This window comes from Microchirus variegatus (genome assembly GCF_963457635.1).
Source record: "Microchirus variegatus genome assembly, chromosome: 3".
NCBI classification, from domain to species: Eukaryota; Metazoa; Chordata; class Actinopteri; order Pleuronectiformes; family Soleidae; genus Microchirus; species Microchirus variegatus.
In genome coordinates this window covers 5,022,031-5,039,364 of record NC_139804.1, presented here as the reverse complement: position 1 = coordinate 5,039,364, position 17,334 = coordinate 5,022,031, and the positions used below count along the sequence as shown (strand labels likewise).

The 17,334-nt window shown below is 40.5% G+C and overlaps 1 protein-coding gene across 1 annotated transcript; it reads right to left on the bottom strand.

The window, feature by feature from the left end:
• Window positions 1–624: 624 nt before the first annotated feature.
• Window positions 625–16,461, bottom strand: st14a (ST14 transmembrane serine protease matriptase a; the record flags this gene model as incomplete). Its single annotated transcript, XM_083886044.1, has 19 exons — window positions 16,369–16,461; window positions 12,501–12,660; window positions 10,958–11,088; window positions 10,786–10,856; window positions 10,486–10,652; window positions 10,347–10,382; window positions 9,335–9,569; window positions 7,918–8,060; window positions 7,665–7,768; window positions 6,601–6,713; window positions 6,368–6,504; window positions 6,178–6,282; window positions 5,972–6,079; window positions 3,943–4,059; window positions 3,694–3,825; window positions 3,329–3,515; window positions 2,173–2,444; window positions 1,063–1,199; window positions 625–783 (listed from the first exon to the last, which is right to left on the bottom strand). Exons 1-19 carry the CDS (start codon window positions 16,408–16,410, stop codon window positions 625–627), a joined length of 2,556 nt encoding a protein of 851 aa, XP_083742170.1. The 5' UTR covers window positions 16,411–16,461.
• Window positions 16,462–17,334: the final 873 nt, after the last annotated feature.

Sequence of the window (17,334 nt, the reverse complement as noted above, 5' to 3'; positions counted from 1 at the left end):
AAGATTCAACTCAAACAAAACCCACAACGTTACTCTGTGTTTTACGCCATTAAAAAGTTAAAATACCATCCCTTATGAGGAGGCCAGTGGCAGGCAGAGATTTTTGCTGGACTAAAAATCAATTATAAAACGCATAGAATACCAAGCCATAGGAGGTAAGATGGAAGGAGCTCGCTGCCATTTAGTTTTCAATTCAGAAAATTTTAAACAAAGACAGCAAGAAAAATTATAATTTTTTCTTCCCATAAAACAACAGAGTAAAAGGAATGCACGTTTCAAACGAGTGTAACAATCACAACTGAAATCTATTTACTGTGCAGCACCTAACATTCACTCTCCATTAAAAGAAACTAAAAACAGCAACACAAAATAAAATTCATGACACAAATAACAGACTTATTTACACATTTTCATAAAACCCTGCAGTGGAAGAAAAAAAAAAATAGTGTTGCAATTGATCCTGAAACAATTTTGGGGGCCACTACATTGACTGGAGACAGAAAAAAAACCCAAAAACGAAATCAGTGTTCTTTTCAAGGCAACAATCTGTACGATGCCTCCTCTCTCATCAGCATGTGTTCATGTCCTTTACATTCTGGCCTCGTCAGACCATTTCACAGTCGTCTAAACTCCCGTCTTTTCTTTGATCCAGCCACGGTATTTGGTGACAGTTGTGTAGATGCCGGGTTTGTTCCTGCGAGCGCAGCCGTCGCCCCAACTCACCACGCCGGCAAGGAACATGCGACTGCCGGATGGACTGGAAAGAGGACCGCCGGAGTCTCCCTGAAACAGACACACACACACGTATATACTTTTACTGGTGCATATATTAACACAGGAGTATGACACGCCTCATATTTTATATTTAACATGATTTATTTGCCTTTTGGAGAAAACGCAGATACTATTTTAGCAATGTTTGACTTTTTTCTTTTCTTTCTCAGTCCAGGCTGAAATAAACCAGCATAAACGAACAACCTGGACCTTTTTTTGTGAAACAGCACTGAAGAAGAAGAAGAAGAAGAAGAACTGAACATTCAAAGTTGTTTTTTTTCTTCTTACCTGACAAGCATCGATTCCTCCGCTCAGCACTCCAGCACACATCATCCGAGAGGTGATCTGCCCACCCATCAAATCATCACACACAGAGTGCTTAATGATGCGGACCTGGGCCTTTTGGAGCACTCTCTCAGCAAATCCTGAATCACAAACACACAAGCAACCGTTTAGTACACAAGCGCAAATCGAAAAAACAGAAAGGCAAATCACACGCGTTTGTGTTTCGCGATTTGTGTTTTACACCTCGGGGCCACCGTAGTTTAGGCTCTAATGCTGCGTTCCAGAGCCCATCCAAACAAATGAGATGTGGGACTGATCCTACCTGAATTGTACTAGCTCCTACTTCAAAGCGTTCCAGCAATTGAGGTTAAATGCTGAATGAAAACATGGACGATCGCGGCGCTTTATGTTTGAAGAGGCATTTTGACCGTCAGCAATTAAGTCTACTTACATACACAAGCGAGCCGTATATGTAAAAGCGACGCATATCGATATGTAACGTCATGAGTATACTTTTACCGTAGCCCTACATATCTTCATGCTAACAAATAACAACGACGACATAATTTTTTCGCCATAACATGAAAAACAAGTTGTGATGAAATTGCTGTGTCTAAAACAACTCTACACGCAGAAAAGTAAAGTTTATAGTCTATTCATTTGACTCCATGGGCTCCGCCATAATTCTCCAACTTCATTATGGTGAAGTTGGGGTAGGCCGATCAGCCCCGACTTCGCTAGTAGGAGGTCCCACTTCGACAGGCATTCCAGTGCACTTTTTCTAGTTGGAGGTAGGACTGGTTTGGATGAGCTCTGGAGCGCAGCATAAATGTCACGATAGCCCCGTCGAGGCTCTTACGGTCATTCTACTCCCAATCAAGGCAAGAACTTTGCTAAGAGTTACATTTTCCACTGACAGGTTCACAGAGAAGTGCACAGTCACAATAAATGATTAGGTCATGTGATGAATTTAGATTTGAGTTATTCTATCTGACCTCCAGGGGGTGCAATTGTGCTTCAGGTAAAAATCTGACAAAATCACAAACTGTCATTTCAGTGTTACTGGCTAAAGATATTCAACAGAATTGAGGAAACTATTTCATCAGGACTCACCTCCTTCTCGAGTGGCCCCCCACCCTGTGATCCACACAGTGTTACCGGTTGGAAAATCATGTTGCGCAGCTGGCAAGCAGATGGGCCTGATATAGTCAGAGTAAGTGACTGGACTGTCGAGCTCCATCAGGGCAATGTCGTTGTCATAGGTGTATGCGTTGTAGTTCGGATGGGATATGACCTGCTTGAGGTTCCTCTTCGCCACCATGGTTCCAGTCTGCTGCTGGGTGTGGAGGCCGAGGTACGCTTCCCACGTGCCGGGCTGAGAGTATCTGAGGACACACAAGATATTTAAGACATATTTGTGGCTCCAAAGCACATTCAATACATATCAGGAAGCAGGAAAGAGATAAGAAAAGAATGCAAATATTAACGTGGGGAACGTGAGACTCTGTTGTTTATAACTGCTTAGCTTTCCAAATACTGACATTGTATCTTAGTTTAGGCCCATTTTATGGATTACTGACGTCATTGTTGCGTAACATTTATTTTTTAGTTTACGATCTTTTGTCAATAGCCGGCCGGTGCGGACAAGCGATCGTTTGCTATGGTTTACTTTTCAATAAGCCGTGGTGTGTGGTAACTGTCAGCTGAATATGTCCGTGGTTGTGGTATTTGTATGAGTATCATCTTATAACTAACTGACAACCTAATAAACTTGACTGACAAACGGATCGTAATAAATAATCCTGACGTAAATGTGTTCTTCTTCTTCTACTTTTTTGGAGTTGACAGACTGGACGCAGCTTTCGCGTTATTCTGCTCCCTACAGTCTGAAGACGTATCTGCATTTAAGGGGTGTCCCATTTCTAAGTGACAAAATAACCCTCAACACTTGGTTTTGAGGCGAGTTCAGATTAAGGGTTGAGCTTGAGGGTTAAGATAGGAATTGGAATTGGCCCTTTCTCTAGTATTTACAGAGAATAGTCCAATAAAGAGAACATTTCTAGAGAGCAATAGTTATTTGGGATAAAAATAAATTTTTGATGCCAAAGGTCAGCCGAGAAAAACCAGACTGGTTCAAGACGATGAAAAAGGAACGGTAGCAGAAGCAGAAGACAACACCGCGCGACGTTCCCGACACGCATCCCTTGTCCCTAATATAATGGCCAGTGAGTGTATCCCACTGTGCGGCACAAAAAGTGTTTTTTTTTACCTCGTCTTGCCGTCGTCTTGCACACAGTGAGCGGCGGTGACCAGCCAGCGTGGACTGATGATGGAAGCTCCACACACATGACTGTAACCTTTCACGTGGAGGCTGACCTGCCAGGGAAACTCCCCGACTTCTGCTTCCTGACCGCCCACAATACGCGTCGATGACTTAAACATGCTCTTCCCGCAGTCTAAAAAAAAACAAAACAAGGAGAAGAACACAATTAATCATCGACGCCGTCAACAGACTTGTTGCAGCTTGTTGCTTCAGAACGCAGGTTCAGGTTTGTTTTCGATGCAGACGGAGATACTGGCTCAGCTGTGGTCTGCAGGCACCGGCAGAGGCTTTTTCGTTTTTTGGCGACATACCGCAGTTTTCCTCGTCTGAGCCATCCGCGCAGTCCGGCGTGCCGTCACATTCTGGGTTCGGTTTGCTGATGCACTTGTTGTTTTTACACTTGTATGCGACATCGCTGCAGTGTGTTTCAGCGACTCCAGAACCTGCAGAGAAAAGAAAGAGAAGAAGGTGTTGTGTACTGTTCCTCTTGTTTTGAGAAAGCAAAAACAAACGTAACGGCCGATTCTTTGATTTTTGTCAGGAGACAAAACTGGTCTCACCTCTGCCACAGTCCAGCTCGTCCGATCCGTCCCCACAGTCGTCCCGACCGTCACAGCGACTCTTCTCAGAGACACATTTGTTATTCCTACAAGTAATTTGTCCAGATTTGCATCCACCTTAAAAAGACAACAACAACAAAAAAGGCACATGTAAGAATTTGACCTCTCTCTCTTTCTGTGTGTGTGAGAAACATGTCCTACAGACAACTGAATGAATCATTAATCATGATAATATCCTGTCTGGTGAGTTTTTATTGATGGCGTCAGAACGACAAACAACTACTCTAAGTCATTCATTCCATTTGTCATTAAACTGCTGCATGCAGGGTAATTAATTCTTTAAAAACACACCGGAACTACAACAGCTTTATTTATTTTGTTTAGTGCTGTGCACGTTAACCGCGGTTAACGGCGTTAACGGTGTCGACGTTATAGCTCATATAGTGCGTGCCACGTTTCCATGGTATAGAAATACCTTGACGTCCAGCGTACCTGTAAAGCACCCTTTTTAGGCTACATTTATACCCCTATGTGATTTTATATGACATAATTTTAAATGATCCTGTGACTGTATTCATGAAAATTAGTGCTGGGCACGTTAACAGTGCCAATATTAACGCACATGTACACATGTGATGCGCGACGTCATGTTTACATGCCGCGGCACCTGGAATCCTGGCACCATTTAGCAGTTAGCTCCGTTAGCTCCTTTAGCGCGCCTACAGTGGAACTGTTTATTAAAACGAAATGAGCAGCACTACAAATAACCAGCGTACCTGTGTACTGCCTATGTGTGCCTCTGTTTTTAAAGTTTAACGTTACTTTAGAGCAGGGGTCGCCAACCTTTTTGAGACCGAGAGCTACCTGAAGGGTAAAGAATAATATGGAGGGCTACCATATAAACATTTTATGCACCATTTTCTTTTTTTTTACCATTTACCAAATGATTAATATTATGCATTCATTTGCATACACATTCATTCCAGTGCTTACTCCTAACGATTATCAGTTTTTATAAACAATATCAATGATATTTTACTGAGTGAATATATGGATGCATGCAAGTGAGTTGAGGTGAAGTGAACCCGCGGGCACCATATTGGCTGCCCGAGGGCTACCAGGTGCCCGCGGGCACCACGTTGGTGACCCCTGCTTTAGAGACTCATTTTAAAGGTCCCATAGTATATCCTATTTCTCCAAGTTAACCTAGTTCCCTGGTGTCCTAATGAACATGTCTGTGACATGCTTTGGTCAAAATACCTTAAGGATAAAGCACCACAGCAGTTCAATCACTCTGACAGCCCTGTTCAGAACGCTCGGTTTAGTAGCATCTCTTTAAAAAGTAAAACAAAACTTAAGGGACAGGAAATGACATCAGCCACAGAGGCTACTAGGAGCTAACAGCAGTTAGCGTTTGGAAAAGTGATCATTTGCAGGCTCTGGCAGGCACATTGGCGTCATATATAACATGTATCCACTGGACAGATAAATCCTCTGAGGCTGGAAGTTTGTGTAGAACTCTGTGCTGCACTTTGGAGTCAAGGATAGAACTTTACGTAGACATCCTGGACTTCCGTTTTTCGGATACCCTCGCCCTCGCCAGCACTCTCGCGTGTTTTACAGACAAAGCGGAGCTCCGCCAGACAACAATTCCAAGAGTTTAGCGCATTGTGACGTCCCAACGAGTGCAGAAGTCAACATTGCGTGTTTTACCGCGTGTCCTTAGACTGAGGAGGACCACAAAAACATGAGTGAGTCATCTTTTTTCACACTTTGCTGAATGATAGGACCTCCAGAGTCCCAAATATAAGGATTTAAATGATTAAAAAGTTGATTTTGCATAATATGGGACCTTTAATGTTTACCGCCGGTAACATGCATTTGGTATTAAATCTATATGTATCCTGGTTTTTATTTATTTTATTTATTCATACCGTGCTCAGCCCTTGAACCAGCAACCCAAAGCAAAAAAATATCTGTATCTGAACTGAATGTGAAATAAATTCTCTCATCAATCAACAAGTCTTACCACAGTTGAGCTCATCTGTGCCGTCGCCGCAGTCATCGATGCCGTCACATTTCCAGAACGAAGGCTTACATATTCCGTTTCTGCAAGCGACGTGATCCGAACTGCACTCTGGACAGGAAAACACGGTTTAAATAAAAAACATGAAACATTACAAATCGATCCAGCAGTTTAAAACCCGCTTCATGAGTCTGATGCGATTTACTTACTGCATTTGAGCTCGTCGCTCATGTCTCCACAGTCGTTCCAGCCATCGCACTTGAGTTCGGATTTAATGCAACGCTGATTTTGGCACTGGAACTGCTTTGGACAAGCTGCGGATCACAGAGTGAACATGAGACACACTTCCGCCAAACTGTCGGGAACAATCGTCATCCCGAGAGAAACGGATTCACTTACGGTCTTTGACGTCGATGGCCTCATACACGGCGTCAAAGCCTCGGTCCACGTAGGAGTAATCGGAGTAAAACACCACTGTCATTTTGTTTGAACTGCTCGTTTCTGTTAAAGCTCCATCAGGTTGTTCGCCGCACAATCTGAGGGCGAGGCGTACACGCACAACTGTGTTGATTGCTCTACAAGTGAAAACCTTCTCTGATTGTTTTTATACACGTACAAAAGCATGGACTCACTTCTTTCCATTGACCTCCACGTAGTCTTTATTACAGCCTTTTCTGCTGTCCTGCCCGGGCTCAGACAGGAGGAACTTTTTGAATTTCAACATCACTGCCTTACCAGCAGGGACCTGAAAGATTGACAGAAAAAATGGAGATATGCAATAAATAACAGACACAAAAACAAAGATTCCATCTATCTTTTAATATTATCATATATCCTGTAGTAAAAGCTGAGTCAGCAGTCTATTGCGTAGAACTAGAAATGGTTGTTCCGATGCTTTGGTGTTATGGTTTGTCCTCCATTGTCACCGCAAAACAACGCAACATTTTCTTCTTCTGAGGAAATAAAAAGGAAATGGCTAAAGGACAAGCTCCCTCTCACAGCGCCCTCTGCTGGATGTGAACTTCAAGGCTGGTATTTTTACGGTTTTGAGTTTGATTTATCTACACATGACTGTACTGTAGATTAGCGCTGTGTTGTCTTATTAGATAAAGAGCATATGAATATGACTACAAACTAGGGTCAATTTTATTGATGCACTCCGTTCAGTGAAAACCTCTTTTATTATATCTCTAAATTAGTGCTGTGCAATAGGTTAACGTGCATTAACGTGCGTTGATGCATGACTCGTTTCCATGACGACTGACCGGAAAGAAACGCGAGTGACGTCATGTTTTTACGTGCCATGACACCGGAGTCCAGGCACCGTTTACCAGTTAGCTCCGTTAGCGTTAGCCTACAGTCGAACTGGAGCGGTCTATTTATTAAATGAAAGAGCAGCGCTACAAATAACCAGCGTGCCTGTGTACTGCGTATGTGTGCCTCTGTTTTTAAAGTTTAGCGTTACTTTAGAGACTCATTTTAACAATCGGGAGTCATGTACGTCTTTTTCCGGTCAATTGTCATTGAAACCTTGCCGTGCGCTAACGTTGACGCCATTAAACGCCGTTAACGCATTAACGTTTGACAGCACGACTCCAAATGAATCAATGTTGAATAAAATCAGAAATTAAGCTGAATCTGGACCTTGTGAAGCAGAATCGAATACCCTCAGGAAATGTTTGGACTGACGTCTCACCTCAATTGACCACTGACACGTGAGACGAGGAGGATAGAAGTTTGGATAATTGGGGGAAGAGAGAGTGCCCTTAGTGCCAGTTAGTTGGCCACCGCATGTGGTACCTGTAACAAAAAAAAACAACGAAATACAATGAATGAATGAGTGAATAAATAAATAAAGACAGTGTGTTTGCAATTACAGTTAAATAGATGCTACATCTTGTAACCACAGGCTAAAGCGAGTCATAATCTCGTAAAACATAAGTTCTCACCTGTCGATCCACGCCGGACTTGTGAGACTTTTGCTCTGAACCCTGGGTAATCCTCTCGCTCATTTGTGGCCATCGTCACCAGCATGACGTTACCAGAGGACAGAAACGTCAGCTGTTCACTGGGTGAATAGTATCCGCACATCCTACACGGGAAAAAAGATGAACATGAACTTTCCTATATATGCAACTGTTTTTCTGGCCTTTTCTTTAAGATGCAGCAGTTTACCAGTAGTTTTCCTCAGAGCTGATGGTGTGTTGTGTCATAACAAGCGTCAGTGTTGTGGACTCAAACACTCGACCCTTGCTCAAAGCTACTGCCTTTGTTGTTTAGCTATGCTACATAATAACGTAGTAAAAACAAGGGATAGAAGGGACAGATGTACCTATATACACGTATAACGACTAGACCTGCACCCAACGATTATTTAGCTCGATTAATCAATACGTTTTTTTTGTCCTCAATTATATATATGGAGCAAAGAAATTGAATATTTAGGATGCTGAAAAACCAACAAAACCAAGAACTTCATTAATAATCGACTCGCAGTCCTAATGGTGACAGTTTTCAAAAATATGACAAAAATATGAAAAACATGGAAAAATATTGAGTTAGAGGTCACAATACATATATACATGTGTGTATATATATATATATATATATATATATATATATATATATATATATATATATATATATATATATATATATATATATACACATATGTATATATATATATATATACATACATACACATACACATATATATATATACGTATATACATATACACATATATATACATACACACACACATATATATATATACATATATACATATACATATATATATATACACACATACACACACACATATGTATATATATATATATATATATATATATACATACATACATACATACATACACAGGCATATACATACATATATATACATATATATATTCAGTTCAAACAAATCACCAGTTTTAATGTTGTGTTTGACTGCCACATATTATTCTTCTTTATGCACATTTGTTCATATTGTATATTTCTTTTGTTTTTAGGTTAAATCACTTAATTTAATTTTAAATTTAATTTAACTACATTTTATGACTGTTTGTTCCGCAAAAAAACAAAAACAAATAAAGCAGATAACTTGTATGTTAATTCCTACAAATTAAAGTTTTTGGTTCAATCATTACATGACCTGACCAGGTCCCGCTTGCTTGTTATTTTCCTAGTTTGAAGAGACCAATCACATTGTCGCATTCATAACTCATTATAGTCCTTTTACGAGCCTGAACTTTGGGCGTGTGATCTGCAGCTTCATGTACAGTAACGCGCGCACGCGCGCACACACACACACGCGCACACACACACACAGTGAACCAGTGTATGAGGGAAAAGAGCTGTGAACTCACTCCTCCAGAACGCGACTCTCGATGGCGACCAGGGAGTCGTAGATTTTGACAAAGTCGTTCCTGCAGTCGTCCTCCAGGTTCATGGTGTCAAAGTCCAACTTGATGACATAGTTGGGGTCGGCTCTCAGCTGCCACTGGATGAAGGTGTTGGAGGAATACGGACTGTTGGGGAAGCCGGGGGATTGGATCTGCCCGATGAAGTTGGACTTCGTGTGTTCGGAAAACTTTAAAAATCCTGGAGACGGAAGCAGCGTTCAGCTTATTTACCATCAACATTTAGACAATTAATGTTTTTACTCGATTAATGGATTATTTGTTTGGTCCATAAAATATTGATTTATATATATTTTTTCGATGTTCTTAAAAGTTATGAATTCTTTGTTATATGGAGCAAAGAAACCTGAATATATTCACATTGACGAAGTGGAAAAATCTGAGAAAATGCACGATTCATTGTTGTAGCCCTACGTTCAAACTATGCTTTGAGATACACTGCCGTTCAAAAGTTTGGGGACACCTATACAATTTTTGCTGTGTTTTCCATCAAAAGTCACACTTTTATTTATCAAAAGATTTGCAAAATGAATAGAAAATATAGTCAAGACATTGACAAGATTAGAAATAATGAGGATTTTTATTCAAAATAATCACTTTGCCCTTCAAAATGTGCTTTTTTCAATGTTTCTGTAATCAACACAATGTACCATTAGAACAGTGGAAATGTGCCTCTATACACCTATGTACATATTCCATTAAAAAACAGACGTTTGCAGCTAGAATAGTCGTTTACCACATTAACAATGTATAGAGTGTATTTCTGATTAATTTAATGTTATATTCTTTGAAAAAAAAAGTGCTTTTCCTTAAAAAATAAGGACATTTCTAAGTGACCCCAAACTTTTGAACAGTAGTGTAAAATTGTGTGAAATACTAATATAATGTAGGTATTTCACACATGGTTCTGTATGATTAAGAACATAATTACACATTATTTTACAAACGGAGCACTTACTGCTGAATGATCCAGAAACCAGACGGGTATCCAGCGCTGTGAAAAGGACACAGACATTATTGATACGAGGACAGCGACAAAAGTACGACGACCTCGGTGAACGTGGAACAAAATGAGCTGGATTTTCTTGGACTTTTACCTGCAGACACCACGTTGTCGAGGACCAGTGCGTTGCCAGGTCTGTTCAGCGAACGCTGCTCTTTCTCCACGAGCCTGTCCACCGTCGCCATGGCGCTGTCGACGGACGCCTCTTGGCCTGAAGGGATGTTGAACTCGGAGAGGTGGTAAGCAATGACGCTTCCTTCGCTGGAATGCAAGAGACAAGGAAGATAATAAATACAGTATAATATAAATAGATTTAACTTACAGGATCTTTAAATGAGAGTTTCAGATATTCTGTCAACCAACACAAACAAACAACCGGTGCTCACCGTCTTACCTGAAAGCTTGAACTGTGGAACCCACGTAGTATTTTGCCAGTTGTGGACTCTTGGAGTAAATGGTTTTGAGCTGAAGACGTCGGGAACATAACCACAACATGAGCATGAATTAAATTAAATTAAATTCGGTCGAACGTTGCATAATCTGAAGATGTCGGTCAGCGGTCTCACCTGTGTGATCACCTGCCTGGCCAGGGCCTTAAACTCGGAGCTGTTGGAGTTCTCATAGGCCTGTTCGAACACCTGGTTTGTGATCCGCATGGAGCCGCTGTACATCCTCTTGATACGGACATCTTTACGGACTGCAGACAAAAAAACACACAGACAATAACCTCTGAGTTGAGTTTGAATTCTAGATTAACAGATTTATCTTCTGTGTTGAGGTGTTTTCAGCCCCTCTGGTGTTTTCATGTACCTTTAATGTCTCCTCCTACGCTCTAGGGCATTTGCATGTGCAAATAAAGGGAAAAGAAGGTGCTCCAACTTGTCGTCTATGAAGCTTTCAAAGTTCATTCAAACCATGCGTATTTGTGTGTAAAGGTGTGTTAATGCACAGGTTTTTTTTCTTTTATCTCAAAAACTTAAAGGTGCCATATGTAAGAATGTGGCCAAAAACGGTTACTACATTCAAATTCAAAATACTGAGGTATTTTAGGTTTTGTTTTCTGATGTAACTGGCAACCCGTGGTTGCTCGGCAGCTGAGACTCTACTGACTGCAATGATTGGCAGATGGCAGTAGGTGGCGCCAAAACATGATTTCAAAACATAAACATGATTTGCAGTCTGCAAAATATTTTTTTAATGCAAATATTTTGTCTGTACTGTTGTTGTTGGCGAGTTCAGTTTGTTATATGAACATTATTCCTGAGTCTCTGTGACATATTAGGAGGATTTATGGCCAGTTGCTTTAGATTTATTACATAATGCACCTTTAATTTTTTAAATGAATGAATGAAAACAGTATGGTGAATTTCAAATCCTGTAAGATGATACACGACATCTGATATCGTAATACTGTATGAGTATTTACCTTTAAAAACAACTACTTTAGATGATTGTGGAGCAGTGATGACATAGTGTTCATATTAGGGGCTGCACAATATTAGAAATACATTTGATCACACCAGATATAATTTGGTCAAAGAGAAATTCTCCACTCCAAGAAAACAAACTGCAGCCAGTGAGAGGAATGCAGGGTTTGTAAAGTGATGTTGAGCTAGGGTGAAACGGCAAACGAGATGCATTCAAGGACCCTGGCAAATGCCATCTTTATCTTCCACTGGGAAACACAACGTGTTGAGCTTAGAGGAGCGGCGTGAAGATGCATTCATGAAACCTTGCATAGTATTTCCTGGAGTAGAAATAATTTCTCATCAGTGCAATCATTGGTAAAACATTCTTTACTGATCAATCAAAGAAGTTCTTCCTGGTGCAAACCTCCCTTTTATCCAATGGGGATTGTGGGTACCATGCCCATCCCTAGTTCATAATTATATAGGCATGTAACCTATATATCACACACACGGACACACTTCACAGCGCTGCTTGTTAAGTTTCTATCTGCAACATGTTGTCGAGTCAGTTTCATAATAGCAGTCGTAATAATAGTGTTGTTCCTCGTCTCACAGCGTCACAATGGAGCTCGGTGGCCATTGTCTGTGTCTGTAAGTACAATCGATCCAGTGGACCAAGGGAAGACGGAGGGCTACTCACAGTGGAAATGCCAGACGAGCAGTCCGGTCATGAGCGCAATCACGGCGGCGAAGATGACCACGCCGATCACAGCCCCGACTTTGCCCGGACCCTTTTTCTTCTCAAGCTTTTTGTTATCTGAAGCCGGCAGGAACTGGACAGACGTGTCCCAGTCTTTGCCCTGGACGAGAGGGGCAAGAAAAAAGAAAATAATATACAAATAGCACATTAAAGTCACATTAAAGCAGCATCGTACATGTTTGTTCACAGCTGATAGTTTTGTTCAACATTTTTAAAAGGTCTCCATTTTCACCTGTCCAGACTTAAATGCTGCGTCTTCGTTTTCAAAATAAAACGAAGGCAGCAGCAACTTAAAATGTTTTTGACAAACTGAGGTAATGTGGACGGCAGGCACGTCACCTCAAACAGCCAGAATCATGCCCAGCATGTTTAAAGGTGCATTATGCAATAAGTCTAAAGCAACTGGCCATAAAATCCTCCTAATATGTCACAGAGACTCAGGAATAATGTTCATATAACAAACTGAACTCACCAACAACAACAGTACAGACAAAATATTTGCATTAAAAAACATATTTTGCAGACTGCAAATCATGTTTATGTGTTGAAATCATGTTTTGGCATGTGGCCCCACCTCCCGCCATCTACCAATCATTGCAGTCAGTGGAGTCTCAGCTGCCGAGCAACCATGGGTTGCCAGTTATGTCAGAAAACCAAACCTAAAAGACCAACCGTTTTTGGCTACATCCTTACATATGGCACCTTTAAGACTAATACTGAAATAAGACGTTCATTCTGCTGTTTTTGCTACAAAAAATGTCACACGGTGTCGCTTTAAATCCCCATATATTCATTCAATCTTGGGCTATTTCTTGTCCACAAAGCACAATCACTCAGTTTTAAACAATCTAATAAAAAGATAATATAAACATTTACAATACTCAAAAATCAGAGAACTTGTTGCAGCTCTAAGTCGATGAATTTCACAGGAGGATGAGAGAAATGTGTTGCTCTTTTCCAGACATGCGACTGCTTTTCATGATATGATATAAACAGTATAAACAGGTTTAATTTTTGTAAAAACACAATGGAAATGCTTTGGCTTTGTGTACCCCGAGTAGATAATCAACTAGAGATAAGTGACAGCTGCAGACAGCAAGTAGATACTTGTGTATGTTAGGAATGCCTCAGCCTATGGTCAACTAGTAACTGCACAGCTTTATTCTAAACCTAAAGACGAGCCGCCGGTATAATCTGAAACCAAAGATCATAAGTGGTTTTATATGGAAAATAAATTGGAATGAATCATCCCTCAAAATCCAGTCCTGAGAAGCCCAGAGGAGAGTTTCAGTGACTTGTTGCCTATTTATGAATCAAAAGGAAACGTCAAAGCCTGAGTCAGAGCTCTGTTGTTACCTTTAAGAGGAGACACAGGAGAGAGAGAGAGAGAGAGAGAGAGAGAGAGAGGGGGAGGGAGCACCAAAGGTTTCACTATGTAAAATCCTGTCAAACCTGCTGTGACCAAACTACTCACACATCTGAAGTGGAAACAAACACAAGTTTCTGAGCTCGGCTGCAGCGGCAGAGTGGAAGCAAAGCCTTTCTCACAGGCCATTGCAAAGACGTAAACCCGAAAAAAAGAATTCTGATGTCCTTGATTGATTTTGTGGCTGCCAATTTCTAAAAATAAATAATTTTTTACTACAGAATTGATTATTGTGGCACTTTATTTTTTTTGGCACTAATAATGACTTGCACAATAACTGTACGAGGGTATGGCAACCGCTGAATCACCTCAATGATATAAAAAAATAAAGAGTCAGTTTTACGTTTGTCACATTCAATTCTCTGTGGAAAACTGTCCTCCGACCTCTTTGTTTACCAAATATTGCACTTACGAATGAGCTGCTTGTGGTCGCACAGGTTACAAGCATCACATTCAATTGAATTAGCTTAGTTTTTCTTTCTTTTCTCTTTTTTTTACAGTGCCATAACACTGAATCTCCTTCTAAACCAGACAAAACACTCCTGGCTGTGTTGTTTATTAAAAACACAAGAATTGCTGAAATACTGTCACAGCTCCTCAAACACTTAATGAAGTGCGAAATAAGCCACAAAGTGTCCATATTGTGTGATGGGAGACTTCCTAATCGCCTGTGTTTCAATCAATTTAATTATGATAACAATATGAATTATTCATATAATATTCCTTGACAAATATCTCATTTAGCTTCTTATTCCTGGAGGACAGGAGAATCATGCAATTGCCTGCAAATCAATGCCCTGCTTTCCTGTCAGTGACCATAAACGGGCTTTAGCGCCGTTCACCTCGCCTTGTACGAATTTGTACGGTGCATGCATGTAGTAACACTGAATGACTGTTAGTCAACACAACTGGAGGACTAAACTGGACAAGTTGCAACAGGGTGGAAGAACCCGGAGGAATTCAGGCAGCAGCTCCATGGTTTTCCAGCATTCATCCTCCATAGATACACAAAAATTACCTTGTCGGGAACCTTTTATTAAGAGAATTTGACTATTACCGACTCTTTTCTGCAGGTGTGAAGAAACCGTGCTGCAGACACAAGGGCATTGGGTTGAAGGTTTAACCACGAGACTCAAGGTTTTCTTACAATTTCTGCCCCTTTAACCATCCACGAACGACAGCTCTCTAACGTGAATGAGTAAAAAATAGCTTGAGTTTAACGTCTGCTGTAATTGTGCACCACTATTTGTTTTTTTGCAGCAGCACAGGAATTAAGAGGCTGCACAGAATGAAGAAATGGCCGGAAAAACAAGTTTAAGAGTTCACCTTCAAAGTGCCACATGAAACTCTACGACACAGATCCTGATCCGCACTGATTCAGACGTCTGGCAAAGAAATGAAAGCAGTGGGTTTTTTCCATTTTGTTTTTTTTTTAAATCGATAGTGTGTTGAGAGTGACTCAGTGATCCTGGAGGATGACATTTATATTCCTGCTTACACGTTACAGGTCACAGTCTGATTGCAACTACATTATTACTGATATTAATATTGTTACATATTACTTTTTGCGACTATAAGGGTTTAAAACATTTATTAAAAGCTTCAAATAGGTCCAAGCTGGTGTGAGAAAGCTCCCTTACCTATAAATGATTGACCTAACGTGTGCATTAATGTAATGGATACTCTCTAAATTGGACTACCTTAAAATTAAAAGTGACCCTGCACACTGGGACTGCAGGATTTCAGGACTGTATATGGACACTATTTGGTAACAAAATCTGCATTTCCTGAAGTTTTTAGAAGTCAATCTACCTTGAAATATTATAAATATTAAATGGATCCAAACTGTGAGACCTTTCAATCTGGTAACATATGCTTGCCATGGTGACAGAACATATCTGATTACTCTGCTGGAAATGGTTGGATGGATTGTATTTGTTGTTTCTTTCTAATTATCTTTAATTAAACCATGGGCTCTTAAAGACGATCCTACTTGCCTATACATACACATTTGAATGTGCTTGTTTACCACAATATCTCATGTCCTATACGTATGTTTTGTCATATTTATGTGTGTTTTGTTGTGCAATCAGTGTGAAAGTCACTCAAGTCACATGATTCAATAACAATACATAGTCTGGAGGTCATTTTCACCCATATCAGCAACTATACACTTTGGTTTTTTTTTCACTTAAAGTGTTTGTAATTTTCTGTCCACAAATGTAGAACCTCAATTAACTTCAATTAGCTCAAATGTACCATGATACTTGTCAATATCTACTGATTTTAAACTTTTAAAATAGTCCTCGTTAGGCCCTTGAAGCCTAAAACAGACAAAACAAATAAACAAGTACAGGTTGTGCAGAGGCACTTGTTTCTTACCGAGTTCGGGGTGTATCTCAGTCCACTGTCCATGTAATCCATCAGGGTTTGCCACCTGCGACAAAATTAAAACGAACAAAAACGACAAAAACACCGATCTCCTTCTTCTCTTCCACCTATTTCTTATTTTATTTCCTTCGACCTCTGGTAGTTTTGAAGCTTCCCTCAGGCTGTTTTCCCGAGGTGCACCTGCGGCCCGCTGTCGCCAAGAGATTCAATAATGTTCTTGTTTGTCAATTAATTCAGAGGAAAAACGACACAGAAAGGTGTTAAAAAGTGGAAAAAGGAGTCCTTTATAGTTGTTCTTCTTCGGCTGAGCTGTTCGCTAGTGTGTGTCCCACCTGAATATGTCGCCTACCTAGCTACCTGTCGTACGTGTAACCAGTAACTACAACGGAGGGAAACCAGCACAGGAGGGAAGGAAAAAAAAGAAAAAGGTGTTCCGGGAGCTTCAGGTTTCTACGGGCGTGTCTCATCCACCCACAGCCACTTCCTGTTTACAGGTGAGAGCGACCATTAAAACGACGTCACATGGAGGAAAATATTCATTAAACGTAGCAAAAAAATCAACAAACAAACAAACAGTAACTGCGTTTTTGGGGTCACAGTGTGATACATTTACGGTTTGTTCTTGTGTATGTGACGAAGTTTGGGGGACACATTTAAAGTCCGCACACAGGTTCAAAAACTTGGTAAAAGGCAAAATAAAGAAACATCATTTTACACCGAAGGTTTCGTGTAGCCTATTTTTAGTATCAGTTATGTGACAGTTTTGGTAAAATGATGACTCATTCACCTCCATTCCCCTTTTTGTGATGAGACACTGGTTTCTGTTTAAGGACATCCTCCTCCGTAAAGGAAATCCCCCACAATAATCTACACGTAATTTAAACCCATCCATGTTTGTGTAACACGGGCGGAGTGATACTTCCTTCCTGTCAGGACATGTACACCTGCAACCTTTCA